Raw genomic sequence first — 24435 nt, 5'->3', positions numbered from 1 at the left:
AAATTTAAATGTACGTGTTGGTGTTCAAAAGTTATCTACGTTTCTTTACTTAATCCATTCAATTCATTTACGTATTTAGAAATCTTATAGTGATTGTTCATCTGATGTTCATGTTTGTTTGTTTGCTCCGTCACTTTAAAGGTTAAACTCGCATATACTAGTTTTTAATTTAAATAAAAATTGATTATTTATTTACGGAAACATTACTTTTACAATGGAAAAGCAAACTTGGAACTTCGTTTCGTTATGTTTTTATAATTAAAGGTAGAAATCACCTTCTTTCGAAAGGTGTGATAAAAATGAAGATATTTTACTTCATTTACTTATTTTTATTTTTGTTTTAAAAGACTTTTTGAGCTTTTGAGATTACTTGTCTATCCCATCAGACTAGAGATAAAGGATACTACAGATACAGTTAAGTCTGCCTCATATCTTGACTTACCTTAGACATTGACAATGATGGTCGGTTGAAAACAAAACTTCCTAATTGTGAACTCTTCGTTTAAATTATATGTAGCAACCTTCCAGCAGCGCCTGCATACGGAATATAATATACTTCCCAATTGATACGATATTCCCGGCTTGTGTTTCCTTTCATGATTTCCTTGATAGAGGTTTGCTGTTAACAAGGAAGCTTTTAAACCGAGAGTTTCAAATGGTGAAGTTGAAATCACCCCATCCAGTTGGTTGACCGTTATGGAATAACCGTTCCACAGATGATTTCGGATATAATCCTAATGTCGTAACTACAATCCCCTTCCCTTTTCACGAATGTGACCTACCGAATTAGATTACTTATCGAGTTTGTAATAACATGAGCGACACGACGGGTACCACATGTGCAGCAGGATCTGCTTACCCTTCAGGAGCACTTAAGATCACCCCCAGTGTTGAGTGGGGTTAGTGTTGCTTAGTCTTTAGTTTTCTATGTTATGTTTAGTGTTCTATTATGCGTCTGTTTGTCTTTTTAGCCAAAGCGTCATCCGATTATTTTTGTTCTATGAGTTTGACTGTCCCTCTGGTATCTTTCGCTCATATTTTGTCGTCTTCCTTATTTGACTTGGACAGTAAACAAAATTGGGCCAGGTAAGCTAAAAACCATAACACATTTCAATCAAGCACAATACATCAATTGTTTTAATATAATCTATTTGAACTACATTATATTTACAACAATATGAATAATAATAATGGTGGATAGTTGTCTTATTATCAATCATACAACATCTCCATATTTTTATATACTTCAACAAAAACAAAAGAAAACTAATGCCTCTTTGTCAGCACATGTACAGACACTGTATTGCACTTATGTTTAAAATTAAGGTACAATTGGCATCTCTATAGTTTTTGAATTGTAAAATAGCAGATCACAATGGTTCTCTATGTTTAATATTTAATGAAATATGCAAATTTTGTTCTCTTTGTTTAATGAAATATGCAAATTTTGTTCTCTTTGTTTAATGAAATATGCAAATTTTGTTCTCTTTGTTTAATGAAATATGCAAATTTTGTTCTCTATGCTTTATGAAATATGCAAATTTTGTGATCTAATTTAATGAATATATGCAAATCTTGTGAGAGAAATGTAGTTTATCTCAATGAAGCCTTTTTTGTGTTTAATCTTTGGTTTTAACTTTGTGACTTCATTTTTTTCTTTCTGAAAGTACATTATGATAAGAGCTATCCATCATTTCTATAACATACACAATTATTTTATATTTCATGAATAATCTATACAAAATGTGACAATATTGCCCAACTAAAAGATTAAAAAAAGTTCCATGATCCTTGCTTTTTGTAGTATTTTGGAAAAAGCATAATAAAGATAAGATAAGATAAAGACGTTTATCAAATAAGCACAATTGAGCTATAGCACATTTAAATTGCTACATTATCATGTAAAGCAACATCTATAATTAAATTATAATATATAGAAATATAAAACATAATATGAACTAAATTTTGGCAAACTTTTTTAAAATCATAGTGATTTTGATTTAGAACATAATCTACCTGAAGTTTAGAATACAATGTGGCAGTTTAGAAATGTATGAAAGTTAATGTCTGCAATTTCAAATTAGGACGTGGCAGTGTAGAAATGTATTTGAGATGATGTCTGCAATTATAATCTTTTTAACTGGTCTATAAACATGTTGCATTGAAAAATCTACATGCATTTATAATGGACATAATATAATTTAAATCTTTTAATATTTTTTTTATTTCCAAATTTTAGAAATTTTGTCAAGCTAAAAATTGTCAGATTCTTTTTAACTTTCAAAGAATAAAATAACAAACCATGCATTCAGTGCTAAGATATTTTTCAAAAGGAAGTAATCTTAGCATTTTATGATAATACATAAAAAAAAAAGCTTCATTGTGTAAAGACTAATGTATTCCATATATTTGAAAATTAATGTCTTATGAAATACTCCTTAAAAAAATGAATTAACAAGTGAAAAAAAAACAAAAGTGTAATCTCAGAATATATTAAAATTCACTAGTCACTAATATTGATCATTTTTTGTTAATTATATGATTTACCGTTACAAATATGATACATATACATGCCCATATAAGTACAAATATAACCCAGGCTACATGTTTAAAGGGTGACTTTAGGGGGTTAACATGTCCTGGTGAAAAATTAGTCACTTCTTTTCTTGCACAGTATACAAGAATTGCAGGAATAACATACTGGATTCCTGCTCCAGCATAAGATCCTGTTATGCCGACTAAAAACTCCACCTCGTTGGTAATTATTGCAACTATGACTGGAGGTGTAATAGCCGCTACTGGGAAGACGATTTTGTCCACAAACCAAGAATATGGTCTCTCCTCATTGTAAAACATTGTTTTTAGGTTGTTCCTCAAGGTTACAGAAATAATCGGAAAATTTGTGCTGAGAGTGAAAACTGGAAATAATGCCAGAAAGTACTCAAAGAATTTAACATTTGTCACTGACCTTGAAGGGTCACAGTCATCTGGTAGAAAATTCAAAGTATACAGGTCCTTTAAATGATTGAAAGAATATATTCCTGTAAATGATATAAGTGCATAAAACCCTAATATGAGGGTAAAATCGCTAAATATTAACCCGTATAATCCTTGCTTGTTTCTGATTGGTGTAATTAAAGATGGAAGCGAATGATGACACATGAATGAGTAAATACACACACCAAATAGATTTGGTATCCCAGAAAAGTCTGCAACAACTGGATGACCCGTGCCTTGACCTTTCTCTAATCTGATGGCTGCTAGGACAATCATAAGTATGAAAGCTGAAAAAATATGAAAAAAAAGTATATATGGGGATTGGTAAATTTTAAGTGGCACACAACAAATATTTTTGATACATTTTGATCACAAGATTTGTAAATAAGAATATTTTGTGTGCATTTGTAAGTTGTTCAACAATAAACATATAATGCTACATACAAATAATTATATCGACCATTTTAAAAAAATTTCCAAACCTTTTTAATTGGCATTTTTGTTAAAAATTCTAAAATACTGAAAATAGAAAATTTTATCTCAATAACAGAGTGTATTTTGTGTTGGTTTTTTTTGGGTAATTTTATTATCTACAGATATAAGAAGATAGAGAGCTATGCTGAGGACAGCATAATATGGCTTAAACATTTTAAAACAATGCAACAAAACAATTGTAGCCATAAATCAGGTTTTCAGTTTTCCAGTTTGAATTGTTTTACATTAGTGATATATAGGGACCTTCTAATGCTTGCTATGGGTTATTGGTTTTACTCATTGTTTCTGTACGGAGACCTTTAGTAATTGAACTTCTATGTCATTTAGTCTCTTGTGGATAGTTGTCTCATTATCAATCATACCACTTTCTCGTATTTTATTCATAAATTTATGACAGGACACTTCCAATTTTTGATAAATTGAAAAGTAATGATCTTTCTGACGAATGCTACTTGTGGAGCAGGATCTTCATATCCTTCTGGAGCACTTGTGGTATCTTTGTGGATATTGTGTATCTGTCATTAGTTTTCTAGAGTTTTGTGGACATGTTAGTTTTTTCACCAACTCTTATATTTAACTCCATGGCTTTATCATTTTCACTCCGACTTATGAGTTTTGGGTGTTCCCTTAGTAACAACTTCTACTGCAATTTATTAGGAGAGATATTCGACATCCAGATTGTAGGATCAGATGTATCACTGGTTAATATGATGACAGACTTCTGTCATAATTGAAGAAACAATGGATGTCTAAATGGATGAAATCTGATTTCTGTAAAAGGCTATGTAAAATAATGCATCATTTCCTTGTTCATCTTTTTAGGGTAAAGGATATCTGTCTAAATACCTACCTAGCCACCTAGTAATGGTAGTAAATATCTGTAAGTATTTTGTTTTCTGTACATTAAAGAAGGTGAATGGTCCTAAGCACACTATAAACACAGCCTGTAAATAAACATTGGTTTAATGCAATTAATTAATTGCTGCAAATGATAATAAAATATACCTTTATTAAGTATGCAGTAAGATATTTTAAAACATTTTCTATTGTATTAGGATAAATTATATAAAAGTTATCTCCTTTAAGTATTATTATAATACAAATGTATCACTAACCTCCTGTAGATGTTATTTCTATTATTTTAGTGTTAAATGTATTAGTTGTCTCCTCCTGATTTTATTTATATTGTTCAGAATTATCTCCTCCTGGTTTTAAATATATATTGTTTTATGTACCAGTCTTGTATTACAACTCCAGTTTACAAAATAGTGCATTTTTTTCTGATTTTTTTCTGAACTTATTTTTTTCTGTTCGGTTACAGGTACATGTATGTGTCTTCTAGCCTAATAGGATAATACTATTGATAAAGTTTAAAAGATAACGCTTTAACTGCTAACTTTGCAGAATTTTACCAAAGTCAATGGACCAAGACTAATTGTCAAATTAACTTCATTAAAATTAGATATTTGCCAATGCAATACAACTGCTTATAAAATATGAAAGTATTACGATAAGAGACTCCAAGAGATTCCGCTCAAGGAGACCAAATCAAGATCTACTTCAATACTTATTTGATTATTTGATAGGAGGTGGCAATAGGGTTCTGTTACCCCACCCTATTCATATAATTTAGAATTTAAAAATGTAAACCTTCTCATATCTGGCGTTGGTAAAAATGAAACCTTTTCCACTATTGTTTGGGTTTCATGTGGTGTGTACGGTTTGTCAGATCCCACTTTTGTTTTCTTCTTTTTTTTAACCTAGTTATATTATTAAACACTGTGCTTCTGGTATTCTTCTACATGTCTTAATAAAAAAAAAAAAATTATAACATTGTGTCTTAATCATATTGAATCACTTTGATTAGCAATAAAATATATTTGAATTTGAATTTGAATTTGTAAGAGTGGAATACCAAAGTGCCAAAAGAGAAAAAATGGTTGATAAAAACTGCCCAGAACACCAAGAAAGATGACAGACAGAGAAGTTTTGGGAACTTTATTGACCTAATTATATATTTCAGATAGTTTTCCTATCCTATTCACATATTTTCAAGCGTGAAAATGTGACCTATTTCAGCTGCACATCCTTTCATCTTGTATACAGGAAGTGCTACCCCCCCCCCCCCTCCCCTCCCCCAAGGATAAACATTTAAGATCTCCTGTGGATTCATTATTATTCGTTGGATACCAATTTTCTTGGATTTCGTGGGAACAAGTGACCACAAAATTAAATGTTCAACGAATAGCAATTTTTCTATGGGCTTGTATGTAGACATCGTCAAAACCACGAAATTAAATATCCACGAATGTGTAAGTTTTTCTTAATCCACGAAAATTGGTACCCACGAAAATAAATGAATCCACAGTATTCCACTTACCACCATGACTCTGTAAGCTTGTAGTCTGGAAGTACCATGATGATGCCAACATCCATCCTTTTCTTCTAATGTATTATTACATGATTCATTTTGTGGTTTCTTGTATGTACTGAAAATATTATAAGTCAGTTACAGCGATTGATTGCTGGTTGCTTTATATCCATGATCAAAAATATTTTATCCATTTTTTAATTCAGATAACTTTGAAACTCCAACCTTATAAATCTTACTGAAATAGTAGGAAAACAAAATTTCTTTGCACACCAATTTTAAAGCATTTATATTTCTTATATGAAGACATCATGAAATACAGACCATGATGAGGTATAAAATTTATATTACTATACATAATTTGGAATACCAATGTTTCCAAGAAAATTTGAATTTTGGGTCCTCAATGCTCTTCAACTTTGTATTTGTTTGGCTTTTTAACTATTTTGATCTGAGCGTCACTGATGAGTCTTATGTAGACGAAACGCGTCTGGCATATAAAATTATAATCCTGGTACTTTTGATAACTATTTACCAAACAATACCCTTTTTCAGAATCTAATGTATTCTGGGTAATATTTTCTTAAGTGTTCACCAAGGCGTTGTGATTGGTTAAATATGCCATAAACAATTGGAATTCAACCAATGATGTGCCATTATTTTCATTTTGGGGTACAAACAATGAAATAACCTACGATTCTTTAGATTCTGGTACACAGCTAATTAATAAATTAACTACAGAGAAAGGTGTTTGTCACTATGTTAATTAACTTTCATTCTACAATACATGTGACTAATAAACTTATTTTCTGAGGCAAAAGAATTTGGTGAGTGGGCGCTGTATGGAAAACTGTTTAACTAATAATAATATATAGAATTTGTTTCGATAATCTATAAATGAAAAGTCAGAAATACACTACAAAAGGGTGTCATTTTTTTTCTTCTTTTCTTGTTTTCATCGTGTTGAAGACAGTACTTTGACCTATAATGGTTTACTTTTATAAATTGTGACTTGGATGGAGAGTTATCTCATTGGCACTCATACCACATCTTTTTATATCTAATGAATATCAAGTGATTTTTAAACAAAAAAGAATTAAAGACTGTTAGTGAAATTCTTATTGTGTCTCATATAATTGACTAGCTAAAACTCTGTTTGCAAGTCTTACCATATAACATCCCTGAGAGATTTGGGAACTGCAGCAGCATAAATAGCCAGATCTCCATATAAATACAGCACCATACATAGATAAAATAGAAATATACCAACTGAAATATATAATAAATGTATAAATACAGCACCATACATAGATAAAATAGAAATATACCAACTGAAATATATAATAAATGTATAAATACAGCACCATACATAGATAAAATAGAAATATACCAACTGAAATATATAATAAATGTATAAAAACTGCACCATACATAGATAAAATAGAAATATACCAACTGAAATGTATAACAAATGTATAAATACAGCACCACGATATCACAGTAGCATGGGTTCGAATCCCGGCGAGGGAAGAACCAAAATTTGCGAAAGCAAATTTACAGATCTAACATTGTTGGGTTGATGTTTAGACGAGTTGTAAATACAGCACCATACATAGATAAAATAGAAATATACCAACTGAAATGTATAATAAATGTTTAAATACAGCATCAAATTCCATACATAGATAAAATAAAATTATGCCAACTGAAATAAATAAAAGTTATAAACATATAAATTTCTTATTTTCAGGATTTGAAGATTTACGAAAATCTTCAGATTAAAAATATGTAGGGGAGAAAACTCATTTATTTACAACATTAACATTAAAGTACATTTGTAGTATGTTGTCAAATCATTCAATTTTTGATACATTTTTATCTTTCTAAATTTGTAGATTTTGAAAAAAGCAAAATATATTAGAAATGCACTAAAATTGTAACAATTCTTAATTTTTCTGAGCAACCATGGTCTGTGGACTCATTTATTTTCTAGTACAAATTTTTGTGGTTTGATGAAAAATTGCATCTAAATGGATATTTGATTTGGTGCTTTTGCCAAAGAGTGCATATATACAAGTTTATATAAAATTTGTACTTGGTTTAACATTTAAATTTGTGATTCAACTACATGTATACCCAATGATTCATCAAGAACTTGGTATACTGTGGATTCATTATTATTTGTTGGATACCAATTTTCGTAGATTTTGTGGGTATAGATGAACCACAAAATTAAATATTCAACGAATGACAAGTTTTCTATATTCTTGTCGAATGCAAACATCGGCAAAACCACAAAATCAAATATCCACAAACGCATATATTTTCCTTATTCTATGAAAAGTGGTATCCACGAAAAAAAATTGATTCCACAGTACCATGAAAAAAAGTGAATCCGCAGTACATAATTTCTCCACTCAAGATGACTTGGTAAATGAAGAACACAAAATAACATGGCAAATAAGACTTGTACTTACCTCGGTTGAAGAATAAAGCTGCCATTTGACCCTGAAATAAATAACTAGTTACCGTATAGAGTTAAACTCTAAAAGTGACAGCAACCCATCAAATATAAAATAGTGTTAGGCATCCAGAAACATGCTTAACCTCTGTGTGTGCCTGTCCAAGGTCAAGGATCTGTGATATAGTGGTTGTCATTTGTTGCAATATATTATATTTGTTCTTCCTTTATTGTTTTTTACATAAATCAAGCGTTAAAATTTCTAGTTCAATTATTTAAATTTGTCATTTTGGGACATTTTACAGATGATTATACAGTATGTTTTTTTTCTAGTTGGTGAAGGCTATACAGTAGCCTTTTATTGCTCACATTTAACTCATTAAAACTCTGTTAGATAATTGTCTCATTGGCAATCATCCCACATTTCCTTATTTTCATATTTTAACAACATGAGTTATCTACCTTGCAGATCTTGTTAAGAAAACAATTGATAAGTTCTTGGATTATAAATTTTTTTCTTCTTATACTCTGTATATCTATCCAGGACCTTTAGTGCATTATTCTAAGTCATTAAAATTCTTACCAGTTCAACTCGTTCTGTAATCTCAAAATCACTAACTGAATTGTTGAATATTTCTGTGAAAGATAAAATAAAAAAGAAACTTGATTTGACCAGCTGCAATAGATTCCTTTAAGATTTTGTTGAGATTTTATTGCAAGTGCATAAAATTGAACTTACATGAAATTGAATGAATTCTTACTTTTGCTTATTGCGGTCTTTAATCTGGAAATCTAACTTTCATCGTATATGTTAAGTTTTATCAATACTGTTAGTAGGGGGAAGGTTATTCACTACTCGGGAGGCCAGGAGTTTTTATACTTATTGACTATTCATTTTCATTTGTCTCTATGCATACTTAATTTTTGACCAGAAAAAAATTATTTTGAAATTTGTACAGGATATTGATTCTGCAGTGTCTTTCTCTCTAATCTGCTGCCATTTTCTCTAGCAATGTTTTTTTCTCCTCTTACCTGTGGATGAATTTCCTAGCAGTGGTTCTTTCTCTGATGTTTCATCTTCATAAGATTCATTGACCATATTTACCGCTATCTATTGAATAATATACAAAATATGTCTTATTTTTTTTAATCTCTTAAGTAGTAGTGGCCTTGGTGGCCAAGTGGTCTTAGTAGTTCTACAACTGTAATAAATAGCCAGTTAACACTGAGGTTGTGAGTTCGAACCCCACTCCTGCAGTTGCACTTGACTCCAATCTTAATTGACTAGGACTGTCGGTTTTCCTATTGAACTTAGGTCAGTGGTTGTTTCCAGGCATAAATGATGCTAAAACATGGTGTTAAAACACCAAAAATTAATCAATCTTTTATAAAGACATTAAAAGTTGTATTTAAAATTACTTTATAATTGCCACTTTTGTTTTCAAATTGTATATTTTCCTAATACCTTTCTCTTCTAGTACAGTTGAAGTGCCCGAGAGTACAAATAGCTTTTTTTATATTTTTGTTAAGTAGAATATTTATTCAATTTAAAAAAAATCTTGGATTCAAAACTGGGAAATTTTCATTAAAGTTGGATTTGATAAGTACATTATCAAATTTATAGTCTGATTCCAGTGTCAAACAACAGCATTAAATTATTACACTCTTTGTACCCTTTCAAAATGGGATCAAAATTGACAAAAACATGTTTCTCAGAAATCACAAATATCCCTTGGATCTTTTTTTTGAGTCTTCACATGGTAAACTCTGCTGTTTTATGTGCATCTATATCAGCAGAAATTCTTTATTTTTTCCAAGTTGTCCTTCAAATCTTATTACATATATACTAACGAGAAATAATGAAAAAGAAGCGATTCAATAGTCTATCCATCAGGTTATATTAAGACCATCATAGTAATATGTTTTTAACTTTGTCATTTTGAGGCCTTTTACATTTATATGTGGTATGGGCATTGATCTTTGTTGAAGGCTGTATGGGGACCCGACAGACCTATAGTTGTTAATTTCTGTGCCATTTGTTTCCTTGTGGGGAGTTGTCTCATTGTCATTGGTAATCAAACCATGTCTTCTTTTTTATAATAAAGCTTGCGGTGTGTATTTATTCTTACTTATTTTTTTATATTTGCAAGTTGATTCATAAAAGCACCTTTAACTGTGCTACTTGAACAACATATTCAAATTCAGTTCTGCATTTTTTTGGGGTTGCTTTTTTTTATTACAAAAATTTATGAAAGAGTGAGTTCAAAGAACATTTAATTAATTTAGTGTGACCTTAGTAAAAAATTATAATTACAAACCCTCTGTCCAATCTTGATCTTAGCATTAGCTATAGCCATTGTTTCTGTAACAAAAGTAACTGTCAAATAACTGAAATAACAGAAAAATAATTAGGATTCGTATAGCATAGTTTGATCAAACATTCATGTTAAATAGTACTTTTAAAAAACTTAATACATTTATTTACATTAGGTTTTCCATATGGTTTAGTTTGCTTGTATGATTGTGCTCTTTATGATGTTTTATGCATGTTTTTATGTACTAAGTATTCATTTCAATCTCTATGTTTAGATGTTTGTGACTTTACTGAATATAAATAAAGCTATTCAGTATTGTATATGTGTACATACTCCATGCCAGGAGAGGTCTCTTCACAGAAAATTTCTGAAGGAAAGTTTTACCTTCAAATAATATCATAAGTCATGAAATCAATACCATACAATCACAGGCACTTGTCTCAGAATTTTTATATGTACATGTTCATATGATACCGCTACCTTAATATAACATTATATTATGTTATATAAACAAGTGCTTATGCAATAATTAGAAACTGGACTCCCTTAAGGCTTACTTAAAAGTACAGTAGAGTCAGTACCATATATATAAACCTATATAACAAAATATCATATATTTTTGCTGACCCAGAAAAAAAAAAATATCAGTTCAATTATTCATTACTTATTACCTGATTATAGCCAATAAAATCACAGTAATTAGGCTAAGTAACCATCCAGAAGTAGAGAAGGCATTTGGCATAGTAAGGGCACCAGTTCCAACAATTAGATTAAATATGTATATCAATCCAACCTGGAATTAAAAAATGTATTGTAAATTGCACTATTATGATTGTTAAATACTGACTCTGAGGTCATGACCTTTATGTACACATATAAACAATGTTTATATTCCAATAACTGTACTTTATTATATACATGTACCACTAGTTATCAAAATATTAACTGTATGAAATCAGCGGTGAATCCAGAGGGGGGACATATGGTTGGAACTCCCCCTTTTAAAATCGCTGGATACGCCCCTTGTTTTTAGTATGTGTCATTATGTAGTAAATCATGCATGAATGTTAAAATTGTAGTTGGTTCCATTTCATCTGCAATTTATTTTTTGCAAATAATGCAATACATTTACATGTCCTGGTGTGACCACCCAGCCTATAGGCTAATTATATAAGTATACACATCACAACTTTCATAAATGTTCACCATCTTAAAGAAATATGTCAACAAGTTCTCTCAGTTACCCATTACATGTACTATGATTATGAAGCCATAACAATATTTGGTTAATTTATGAATTTCTGTCTCTAGTTTGCACAACTTCAGTAATTTTTTTTTATCTGTGGATCAAATTGATATAGTTATCTTTGCCATAACAATTATGTTTATAAATGCACAAAATTATGCAAGTTCTGTTATTTAGTAGACAGTCATATAAAAAAAAAGTAGATGTGGTATGATTGCCAATGAGGCAACTGTCCACAAGAGACCAAAATGACACAGACATTAACAACTATAGGTCACTGTACGGCCTTCAACAATGAGCAAAGCCCATCCCGTTCTTAACACTTCTGTTATACACTTGACCTTTCAATCTCTCAAACCCCCACCTGTGGCAGCCAAAATAAAAATCTTTTTCTGGACAGAGAAACTAGGTATCAAGTCTGTTCACATACAATACCTTTATGCACCCTTCACATTCACTCGAATGCCCCCAAGGTCCATTCACACCCAATTTTTTATTAATTTCCAGTTGAATTATTAGAATTTTTTTTTAAATGTATACCCCAAAAAAATATTGTCCTGATTAAAAATAGATTTAAAAAAAAAAAAAATTATAATTAATTTTAATTGTTAATTGTTTATGATTACTGCTAATTGGTATTAATCGTTGCAAATTGGTATTATCAGAGACATATAATACAATTGTATTATATGTCTCTGGTATTATGCACAGCTAAAATTGGTTACACCATTCACATTTTTGTTTACAAGTGATTATTATTGTATTGTTTTATAGCCAAAACACCACCAATTTCTACATGTTCTACTCCATGCACCAATAAAATATTGTAAAAGTTAGTTTGGGGAAACAAGGAAATAATCTGTTAATCAGGTAAGGGGGGTTGGGGGGTACCCTTTCGTGTTAACCTGTTAAGTCTCTTTTCAAGCTGTTGTTAACTAAGATTAATTTAAGCTGTTAACTGTTTTCAACCCACTTAACATTTAACTGTTTTTTGCCAAAATCGAGGTGTTGTTAACATGTTAACAGACACCTATTGCCATCCTCCGGTAAGGAACAAATGAGGGCTTATCCCTCAATCATGTCATTTGGTTAATGTAAATATGACTATAATATCTATATCATATTTTTTTCATAAAATATGGGTATTTTATAACATTTACCACTCTGGAGTAGGTTGCTCCTGTTTCTGTGATTTGTTCAGGCATTTTTGATTATGAAATTGAAGTTTTCACGTTTTTAATTTCCTTGTATTGACAGTGCCTATGCCATAGTTCAAAATTTGGAAGAATCTGTTTGTCTGTCAAATAAATAGTCACATGATTGTTGTTTGTATAGAATTATCTCCCCTTTAAAATGAATACAAGTTTTACCTTTCAAAAAAGCTTGTCATCGCGTCTTTCATTCGGCCACCGGTCCACTTTTACTTCTACTTTGTCTTCTACCACTAAGTGACCATCGTCATTAGGTTGATGTCCTGTCACTGTTTTGGTGTGCACTTGCATTTTACTTAACAAGTAAAACAAAATGATTTAACAGAAATTTGACCTAACTGTATACGTGTGCTGAACCTGTGACTATTATACTATAAATCAGCAGAGCAAGGATGTACTTACTATACAAATCCTTGATCAGAGACAAGTATTATATATATTGTATTCTACATTATATATTGTAAGTATAATAGTACCAGCCTGTACTGTGATCACATTTCGTGAGACTACTATAGTTTAATACCACGCGGGGAAATGGACCTCTTATCTGCTGTCAGTGTAAGTAGATTAATAACGTTGACTCTTAAAAGGTTCGTCCATTTATCAATAAAATACAGAATGTTAAATAAAGAGTCAAACTTTCTCTTTAGGTCCATGATCCAATGAAATGGGGTCAAGGTCAGATAAACCAAACGAAAAAGACACGTACCGGCACCTCCCAATAATTCAATACACTAATTTAAAAGATCACTAAATATAGTTGACCAATTGCTTATAGTTTCTTAGAAACACACTTAACCGTGAAAACTTAACACCTGAACGACTGACATATCCATCACAAAATATTTCAAGCTATACACCAAACATAGTTGACCTATTGCATACACAAAAAATGAAGTATTAGAAAAAAGAGACAAAAACTTAAAAACTTTTCAATGAAAATGAAGTCAAAATCAGATGACACCACTCCTGTCAGTTGGAAATGTACACCTTACAATCATTCCATACACCAAATATAGTAGACTAATTTATACAGAATAAGTCAAGAGTTCACACGCTGAAATTTCTCGCCTTTTTTACTAATCATTGATATTATGTTGATAGTCCTAAATATCAAGCTTTTATTACAAATGTACAATCAACTTAACATTTACCAAGAAGACTAAACATTGACCAATGAACCATAAAAATGAGGTCAAGGTCAGATGAACCATGCCAGGCAGACATGTACAGCTAACAATTCTCCCATACAACAAATACAGATGACCTATTTCTCCAAAACACAAAAACTAAACATGGAGCAATGAACCATGAAAATTAGGTCACAGTCAGGGTCAAATAAATCCAAATAGATCATAAAATACTTCCTTACATTAAATATGATTGACCTATTGCATATAGTATTATAAAAAAAAGACCAACACTCGAAAACTTGAATTTGATCACTAAACCATGAAAATGAGGTCAAGATCAGACGACACCTGCCAGATGGACATGTACACCTTACAGTCATTCACCAAATATACTAGACATATTGCTTATAGGATCTTAGATAAAGGCTTGACTTAAAAATGAGGTCAAGGTCAGATGAACCATGCCAGGCAGACATGTACAGCTAACAATTCTCCCATACAACAAATACAGATGACCTATTTCTCCAAAACACAAAAACTAAACATGGAGCAATGAACCATGAAAATTAGGTCACAGTCAGGGTCAAATAAATCCAAATAGATCATAAAATACTTCCTTACATTAAATATGATTGACCTATTGCATATAGTATTATAAAAAAAAGACCAACACTCGAAAACTTGAATTTGATCACTAAACCATGAAAATGAGGTCAAGATCAGACGACACCTGCCAGATGGACATGTACACCTTACAGTCATTCACCAAATATACTAGACATATTGCTTATAGGATCTTAGATAAAGACTTGACCACTGATCCATGAAATGAGGTCGGGGTCATCTGAAAACTGTCTGACGGGCATGGGGACCTTGCAAGGTATGCATATACGTATATAGTTATCCTATTACTTATAATAAGAGAAAATTTTATGTTAATTTATTTTTCAAGTAGTCACTGAACCATGAAAATGAGGTCAAGGACATTGGTCATGTGACTAATGGAAACTTCGTAAAATGAGGCATCTATATACAAAGTATGAAACATCGAGGTCTTCCAACTTCTAAATTATAAAACTTTTAAGAAGTTAGTTAACGCCGCTACCAGATCACTATCCCAATGTCGAGCTTTCTGTAACTAAAGTCGGACGCTCGACAAAAAACAGGCCAAAACACAATAACTTAACTTTTACCACTGATACATGAACATGAGGTCAAGGTCATATGACACCTGCCAGTTGGACATGTACGCCTTACAGTTCTGCCATACACCGAATATACTAGACCTGTTGATTATAGTATATGAGATATGGATTTGACCACCAAAACGTAACCTTGTTCACTGATCCATGAAATGAGGTCAAGGTCAAATAAAAACTGTCTGACGAACATGAGGACCTTGCAAAAAAAAAAGAGTAAAATCACAAAAATACTGAACTCAGAGGAAAATCAATTAGGAAAGTCCATAATCACATGGCAAAATCAAATAACAAAACGCATCAAAAACGAATGGACAACAACTGTCATATTCCTGACTTGGTACAGGCATTTTCAAATGTAGAAAATGGTGGATTAAACCTGGTTCTATAGCGCTAACCCTCTCACTTTAATAACAGGCTCATCAAATTCCGTTATATTTACATGATGCGTTAAATAAACAGTCACAATTAATAACAGAGTCAAAATATGGGTACATCAGTCATCATTGTATAACAATTTTAAAAGGGGACAATTTAACCGAACACAAAAATATCTTCTATCTACGAACACATTAATCGATTTGAGTGTCTGACGTCAGAAAATTTTATACGTAAGGTACGCACATACCAAATATAGTTATCCTATTACTCATAATAAGAGACTGAGAAATTAAATTAACATTACAAAAAAAAATTTGTTTTGTTTAAAGTAGTCATTGAAACACAAAAATGAGGTCAATGACATTTGTCATGTGGCATCAGAAATCTCATTACATAAGCAATCTATAAACATAGTATGAAGCGTCCACCTTCTAAAATATAAAGCTTTTAAGAGGGTTAGTTAACGCCGCCGCCAAATCACTATTCCTATGTCGAGCTATCTGCAATCTAATTAAAATATTGATCTCTGATCACGACGTTATACTTCATATGAGCTCATATGAAGTAAAACGTAATCAGAGATCAATAATTTAATTAGATTGAGCTATCTGCAACTGGAGTCGAAAGCTCGACAAAAATTGCAGTCAAACTCACCCCAGACAGAATTATAATAATAAATGAACCAAAATTAAAAAAAAAAGACTTACAATTGTCAGAGGTTCCTTACTTTAAAGTGTTTTGTGAGATTTCAACTCTCCCCATATACCTCTATAGCCAACTTGCCAAACACACAGCATTACACACTTCAAATTAATTTTAAAGAAAGTCCGAGTCCAATTTAAAAAAAAGGTATTAGAAAATATCAGAATAGGTAACAGAAGAAACTAAGCTAAATGATAATGTAATCTATTTAAAATAAAAATCGCTGATTTCGTTATCGTGTCTGTATAATCATTTTAATTAGATTGAATTACAATGATAACATAAATAAACAATGTACTAAGTTTCAAGTAGATTGGATTTCAACTTCATCAAAAACTACCTCAGCAACTTTAACCTGAAGCAGGACAGACGGACAGACCAGAAAACATAATGCCCATAAATGGGGCATGAAAATCGTAAGACTTGATACATACCTGCCAACTTTTGAAAGTTCCCATGGGTGTGCGACAGCAATTTTAAAGGTTACAATTTTTAACGAAGTATTTTGTACGATCTGGATTGTCTAGAAAAAGTGTCATATTTGTATGATGAACTAACATGCCTTTTTCTTTAGTCTGTTTTCATGATTCTAGTTACTAAATCGGCCCGGTAGAAAAGATGAACATGTAGCTAGCAGACCAGAGTTTATTTTCATGTGTAAGAGTATTCGATGCTTGTTGAATTATGCACAAAAACTCCTATAAAGAATTGACACACAATCTGAGCATTGTAGACATATATATATATATGTAGATCTCCTCTTGCAGATAATTTGGCTATCAATTTCTTTTTCTATATATTACAGAAATCAAGATAATAGACGAACACAGTCTAGTGGTATATTATTGCCATTTAAGGCCAATAAATCTTATAAAGAGTTGACCAATGATTCAGTTTAGCAAACCTATTTGTAGATTATTTGGCTCTTTTTCCCAACAACCGGTTGTCCAATTCATCTGAAAATTTCAGGAAGATAGATATTGACTTGATAAACAATTAAACTCCTTATCAGATTTGCTCTAAATGCTTTGGTTGCCTTTGGTTTCCGAGTTATCAGCCAAAATCTACAGTGTACCCCTATGTTCTACCTTTAGCAATGGCGGCCATCTTGGTTAAGTTCTTGGTCATCGCACACATTTTTAACTAGATATCCCAATGATGATTGTGGCCAAGTTTAGTAAAAATTTTGCCCTGTGATTTCAGAGAAGATTTTTGTAAAGGATTACAAAAATTTATGAAAAATTGGTAAAAAATTACTATAAAGGGCAATAGCTCCTTGAATGTAGGAAAAAAAGTCACAGGAAAAAAAGTCACGGAAAATAAGTCACAGGAAAAAAGGTCACAATATATATTTTTTGCAAAATAGTCATATGGTCTTCACATACATGCATTAACAGGAGAAACATTCCCAATTTGTATGTTTTATGGAAATGGTCATAAGGCCGCACATATATGATAATTTTTTGGTAAAAGAATCAGTGATTAATCCATGTCAAATTGGATTTTCAAAAAAATGTAGACCATCTGATCATGTTTTTGTTTTAAAAACCATTATTGATAAATATATAAGTAAAAGAGGGGGCAAACTATTTGCCTGTTTTGTAGATTTTAAACAGGCTTTTGATAAAGTGATCCATCAGGGTATCAGATATAAGCTTTTAACAAAAAATATTACTGGAAAGTTTTATTCTATCATTAAAGACATGTATAGTAAAAGTGACCTCTGTGTTAAAATTGATAATGAGATGACTCCATGTTTTAAATCATTTATAGGGGTTAGACAAGGTGATGTTTTAAGCCCAAATATTTTTAAAATATTTATCAATGATCTACCTGACAAGTTTTTATCTTGAAATATTAATAACCGTAGAGTAGACTGTCTTATGTATGCTGATGATGTAGTAATTTTTTCAGAAACACAGGAAGGCTTGCAAAAGAGAATTAATATGTTACATGAATATTGTGTAGAATGGTGTTTTGATGTAAATTTAAAAAAGACAAAAAGTATAATTTTTAACAAGCCAGGAAAATTTTTAAAATGCTTTTTACGTTTTGGAGGTAAAGAGATTGAAAGTGCAAAATTATATAGATACCTTGGAATCACATTTACATCTAGTGGTTTATTTAAGCAGTGTAAAGATGAATTATACAACAAATCTTTAAAAGCTTGTTTTAAGCTACAGAGATGCTTATCATCATCTAACCCTAGTATTGCCACTTTTTTACATCTTTATGATCATACAATTAAACCCATACTATTATATGGCAGTGAAATATGGGGAATGTTTAGAACAGATTCAGCTGCTTGTAAAAAAGATAATGATTATATACTAGAAAAAGTCTTTGGTCAGGATTCTTCTGAAAAATCTCACACCAAATTTATGAAATACATTCTTGGTGTAAACAGAAAGTCAAGTAATATAGCTGTAATGTCAGAGCTTGGTAGATTTCCTATGTATTTTACTATAATTTTATCAATGTTAAAATGTATCATGGTTATTCAAATACACATTTTGTAAACTTTTTAATATCTGAGTATAACATCATTAATTATGAATTAAGTAATTGGAATTGATTAAATAGGATCTAAAAAGAATGTTATCACTTTTTGCTTAAACTTCATGCATTTGATAAACCAAAACCATCATTGACCAATAAACCATGTAAATGAGGTCAAGGTCGTAAGATACATGCAATACATTCAGACATGTATATAAATGTACACCTAATTACAATCATTCCATTAGTTCGGACTTTTTTCCATACAGCAAATATAGTGGCCCCATTCCTTACTGTATATTAAATGAGAAATAGACCATACAACAACCAGATGCTCCGCAGGGCGTAGCTTTATACGACCGCAGAGGTTGAACCCTGAATGGTTGGGGCAAGTATGGACACAACATTCAAGCTGGATTCAGCTCTAAATTTGGATTGTGATTAAATAGTTGACACAGCATAGGTTTCTGACACAGATTGAATGTGTTCTAATGAACTTAAAATTTTTGTTTTCTCTTAGAGCAATTCACTATGCTGTTGAATATTAATCCTCTCAAAAAAATGTTTGAAGAAATTTTCTTTTTATTTATGAAATTTCAAATGAGAAAAATTGAACCCAATTTTTTAATCACATCCCCCTTTCCCTTATTCCAAAACTAATCTCAATTAAAATATTCTAATGGAGTTTGCAACAATAACTACTCATTTAAATACATCATAAAATATTAAGATGTAAAAAAAACTGCTTGTTATCACTGAATGGTAAAGATCATTTAAATTTATCAGTTAGTAGTAAAAAGTGAATATACCTGTTAGTCAAATGCGTTTTGTTTAAATATACTTTTTCACTCTTTTGGTCTTTTGGAAAATGTTGTTTGTGCTGTTTTTAGACCCTTCTACAACGAAATTTGTTTGACATGCACATGTATAAAAATTGCGGTTTTTATCCAACGCAGTCATAGGTTTGAACGTAGTTTTCAATTTAGACTCGTTTATATTTTTTGTTTGGGCATGTATCATATTTTCCCTCCTGTTTATATGATCCGTTCATCCTATATATTGACTCTTAAAATTCAAGAGTTAATCTTAAAATGAGGGTACTTTCTCTAAAAATGAGGGTACTTTTTATATGGCCTTCCAAATAGCGTTTCGATCCCTAACATCACTGAAGAGACATTTATTGTCGAAATCCGGATATGGTGTACTAAAGAAATATTGACACCGACTGTTTGTGGCACAACATCCTATCCACAAGTTAACATTTTTTTTTCTGTGACGTATTAAATTTATATTAAGATCCATTTTGTTACATCTTGTGATCAATTTTATTTGGCAATCGCCAATGGCAGTCAGCAGGGTTAAAGAACATCAGTTGTTCGACCTGTTAGTCAAATGCGTTTTGTTTAAATATACTTTTTCACTCTCTTGGTCTTTTGGAAAATGTTGTTTGTGCTGTTTTTAGACCCTTCTACATTGTATATTGTACATAACAAAGATTTAAGTTGATTCTGGACAAAGAAAGATAACTCCAATTAAAAAAAATTCTTGCAATAAGATGTTTCTTGCTTACTATTCTGGACAAAGAAAGATAACTCTAATTAAAAAAAAAATTAGCTATTTCACAATATTGTGAAATTAGATATTTCTAGCCATTGCACAATACTGTGCAATTGAAAAGACTTGCTATTGCACAAAACTTAATATAATAATTTTAGATCCTGATTTGGACCAACTTGAAAACTGGGCCCATAATCAAAAATCTAAGTACATGTTTAGATTCAGCATATCAAAGAGGCCCAAGAATTTAATTTTTGTTAAAATCAAACTTAGTTTAATTATGGACCCTTTGGACCTTAATGTAGGCCAATTTGAAAACGGGACCAAAAATGAAGAATCTACATACACAGTTAGATTTGGCATATCAACGAACCCCATTTATTCAATTTTTGATGAAATCAAATAAAGTTTAATTTTGGACCCAGATTTGGACCAACTTGAAAACTGGGCCAATAATCAAGAATCTAAGTACATTTTTAGATTCAACATATCAAAGAACCCAACCGATTCATTTTTTTGTCAAAATCAAACTAAGTTTAATTTTGGACCCTTTGGACCTTAATGTAGACCAATTTGAAAACATGACTAAAAGTTAAGAATCTACATACACAGTTAGATTCAGCATATTAAAGAACCCCAATTATTCAATTTTGATGAAATCAAACAAAGTTTAATTTTGGACCCTTTGGGCCCCTTTTTCCTAAACTGTTGGGACCAAAACTCCCAAAATCAATACCAACCTTCCTTTTATGGTCATAAACCTTGTGTTTAAATTTCATAGATTTCTATTTACTAATACTAACGTTATGGTGCGAAAACCAAGAAAAATGCTTATTTGGGTCCCTTTTTGGCCCCTAATTCCTAAACTGTTGGGACCTAAACTCCCAAAATCAATACCAACCTTCCTTTTGTGGTCATAAACATTGTGTTTAAATTTTATTGATTTCTATTTACTTAAACCAAAGTTATTGTGCGAAAACCAAGAATAATGCTTATTTGAGCCCTTTTTTGGCCCCTAATTCCTAAACTGTTGAAACCAAAACTCCCAAAATCAATCCCAACCTTTCTTTTGTGGTCATAAACCTTGTGTCAAAATTTCATAGATTTCTATTAACTTAAACTAAAGTTATAGTGCGAAAACCAAGAAAATGCTTATTTGGGCCCTTTTTGGCCCCCAATTCCTAAAATGTTGGGACCAAAACTCCCAAAATCAATACCAACCTTCCTTTTATGGTCATATACCTTGTGTTAAAATTTCATAGATTTCTATTCACTTTTACTAAAGTTAGAGTGCGAAAACTAAAAGTATTCGGACGCCGCCGCCGCCGACGACGACGACGACGCAGACGCCAACGTGATAGCAATATACGACGAAAATTTTTTCAAAATTTGCGGTCGTATTAAAACTTAACAATGTCCAAAAACAGCTTCAGATGTATTGCTTTAATATAGTATCGGAGAGCGAGAAACACAAAACCACAAAAACCATGCCATACACACATGTACACACTGCAATCCCTCAATACCATATTTGTGTAATAGACCAGACCACAAAACTTAACTAACAATGACTGTATAAAGTTCAAGGTCAGAGTAAACCTGTCAATCTGACATGTGTGACTTAAAATCATTCCATACACCAAATATAGTCAACCTAATGGTTACATAATCTAATATTGACCTTACCATGAAAACTTAATCTTGATCACTGATTAAGCAAATGACATCAAGGTCAAGTGAACCCTGTCTGACAGACATGAAGACATTGCAACAGCATGGATTCAATATACCAAATATATTTCTACTATTACTCATAATTATAGAGTATTTCACTTGACAAAAAGTGTATGAAGCATCCTGGTCTTTTACCTTAAAAAATATAGAGCCTTATACAAATAGTTTATGCCACTGCCATATAGAAATCTGTATCTTAAATACTATGAATTTCATCACATTCTGGTGATCAGTTTTAGTGTTTTCCAGTGTCTGTCCCTAGTTGGTAGCCCAACTTCTACCTTTTTTGTTTTTCAATATGTTTTTGCATGACTTGGACTCTGGAGACTCAACTTTTGATGACAGATCCTTGAAAGACTTCACTATATGTTAACAGACTGGGGGGCAATATTCGAGCTAGTTATATGTATATGGTATTAGTTGATTGACTGATGTTTGTTCGACATCCAATTGAGTTTCATAAACATGTACATGTTATACTATTGTTGAAGATTATTCAATAGTTCTGACCATTCAATAGGATACTCTGAATTGCCTTTCATTCATTAGCAAAGTTACCTATCGTCTAAGTGCATATTCAACAAAAACTGTAGACATGTACAAGATTAATGGAATTCATGACAAAAATATGTCTTATTGTCCAACTTGATCTTGTACAAAATGTTGTATTGCTAATCATTTGTATATTTTAATTCTAGTACATGTACATGTAGATCTTGCCTTCTGATAATTTTTTTGTGATTTAAACCGCTATTTTTTCTATTATAATTTTTAACATTCAAGCAAACTTTAGGCCGTTAGTTTTTGTGTTTGAATTGTTTTACATTTATCATTTCTGGGCCTTATATAGCTGACTGTGTGGTATATGAGCTTTGATCATTGCTGAACATGTTAATGACCTATAGATATCAATTTCTGTGTCATTTGATCTCTTTTAGAGATTTGTCTCATAACAATTATACCACATTTTCTTTTTTATATTGCAGGCAAAATCATTTCAAATCTCTTCAAGTCAGACTTTTTCCTCCATTTTTTCTAATTGAAGATCTTGTGATGCTGATCATACATGTACATAAAAATGTGTATTTGCGGATTTTTAGCACTCTGAATCTTAATTCATGTGATAATAGTTTTTAAGATACATGTAAACAACAAAAACACAAAAGTTGGTAAAAATCACCAAAGGGCAATAACCCTAATCAGGAGTCAACTAACAATTTTGCTTATTTATAGACATTCGGTCAGGTGGCCTAGTGAAATAAATACAAATACTGTACATATCCAGTATTGAATTTATTGGATAAAAGTTACACACTTGCTTTTGGCTTATTGCACATTAACAAACTTGATTCAACAGTGTTTAACCATGGACAATATGTTCCAAAACTCCTTGTCTGATTAAATGTTCACATTCAGATCTCAATAGAAAATGCTGGCTATTTTTCTTCAACAACACAATGTTACCATCTTGGGTTTCAAATTCACCATGGTCCATTAAACACCTGACTTCAATGAATAAAGTTTTTGGTGGTTTAAGATCTTGTGTGAGATCAAGTCCCCCATGATCTCCTATGGATCTCATATAGTTTGCTAGCAGTTTGTTATATTTTCCAAACCACTGAACTTCCTGTTCACCTAGGTTCAATTTGACATCAGAAGGCAGTACACTTCCAAACTCCCATCTCATCTTCTTTATGTGTTGTAGTCTGTTATAAATATATGCTAATAGACACCTTTTATTCCTCTCTAAAGCAGCATGCCTTAGCTGTACTCCCGAAAACAAACCATTTTCTCCAGCAACTGTGGCACTGACATCTTTCTGATTTTGTTCAAACAAAGCTTTCATCTCTTCTAAAACGTGTCTGGCTGTGTCTTCATTATATGGACCAAGTGTGCTATCAATCGTTCGTTGTAATTCAGCAATGAGCTCTAAAGCTTTCTCTGCTAACATTTTAACGATGATCAGTGATTATGACTGTTTATCAACTTAAATTCCCGCCATTTATCATTCCCTTCGGAAAATTTTATAACCAAATGACTCATGCTTCTACACGATGAAAAAATGCGAGGATTCCCGAAAATAATTAACCTGGGATCCTAACTCACTTTTTAGTCGCCGACGGAGAAAGCAAAG

The 24435-nt window shown here is 31.5% G+C and overlaps 2 protein-coding genes across 2 annotated transcripts; both read right to left on the bottom strand.

Moving 5' to 3' along the window:
• Positions 1-1180: 1180 nt before the first annotated feature.
• Positions 1181-13209, bottom strand: LOC134725154 (transmembrane protein 104-like). The gene is made up of 10 exons (XM_063588735.1): positions 13046-13209; positions 11311-11432; positions 10643-10712; positions 9357-9435; positions 8908-8960; positions 8341-8371; positions 7033-7132; positions 5873-5981; positions 4343-4436; positions 1181-3284 (listed from the first exon to the last, which is right to left on the bottom strand). Exons 1-10 carry the CDS (start codon positions 13088-13090, stop codon positions 2521-2523), a joined length of 1467 nt encoding a protein of 488 aa, XP_063444805.1. The 5' UTR covers positions 13091-13209; the 3' UTR covers positions 1181-2520.
• Positions 13210-23581: 10372 nt separating this feature from the next.
• Positions 23582-24346, bottom strand: LOC134725153 (DNA replication complex GINS protein PSF1-like). The gene has a single exon (XM_063588733.1). It carries the CDS (start codon positions 24250-24252, stop codon positions 23662-23664), a length of 591 nt encoding a protein of 196 aa, XP_063444803.1. The 5' UTR covers positions 24253-24346; the 3' UTR covers positions 23582-23661.
• Positions 24347-24435: the final 89 nt, after the last annotated feature.

This window comes from Mytilus trossulus, chromosome 7 (assembly GCF_036588685.1).
Source record: "Mytilus trossulus isolate FHL-02 chromosome 7, PNRI_Mtr1.1.1.hap1, whole genome shotgun sequence".
Taxonomy (NCBI): domain Eukaryota; kingdom Metazoa; phylum Mollusca; class Bivalvia; order Mytilida; family Mytilidae; genus Mytilus; species Mytilus trossulus.
This window is presented reverse-complemented; position numbering and strand designations above follow the sequence as displayed.

Coding starts and splice junctions, on each gene's coding strand:
- LOC134725154 (XM_063588735.1), bottom strand. CDS start 13,090: ATGCCTGAACAAATCACAGAAACAGGAGCAACCTACTCCAGAGTG. Junction 8,372..8,907: donor TTACAGAACGAGTTGAACTG/GTAAGAATTTTA, acceptor TATTTATTTCAG/GGTCAAATGGCAGCTTTATT. Junction 4,437..5,872: donor AAGCTTACAGAGTCATGGTG/GTAAGTGGAATA, acceptor GTTTATTTACAG/GCTGTGTTTATAGTGTGCTT.
- LOC134725153 (XM_063588733.1), bottom strand. CDS start 24,252: ATGTTAGCAGAGAAAGCTTTAGAGCTCATTGCTGAATTACAACGAACG.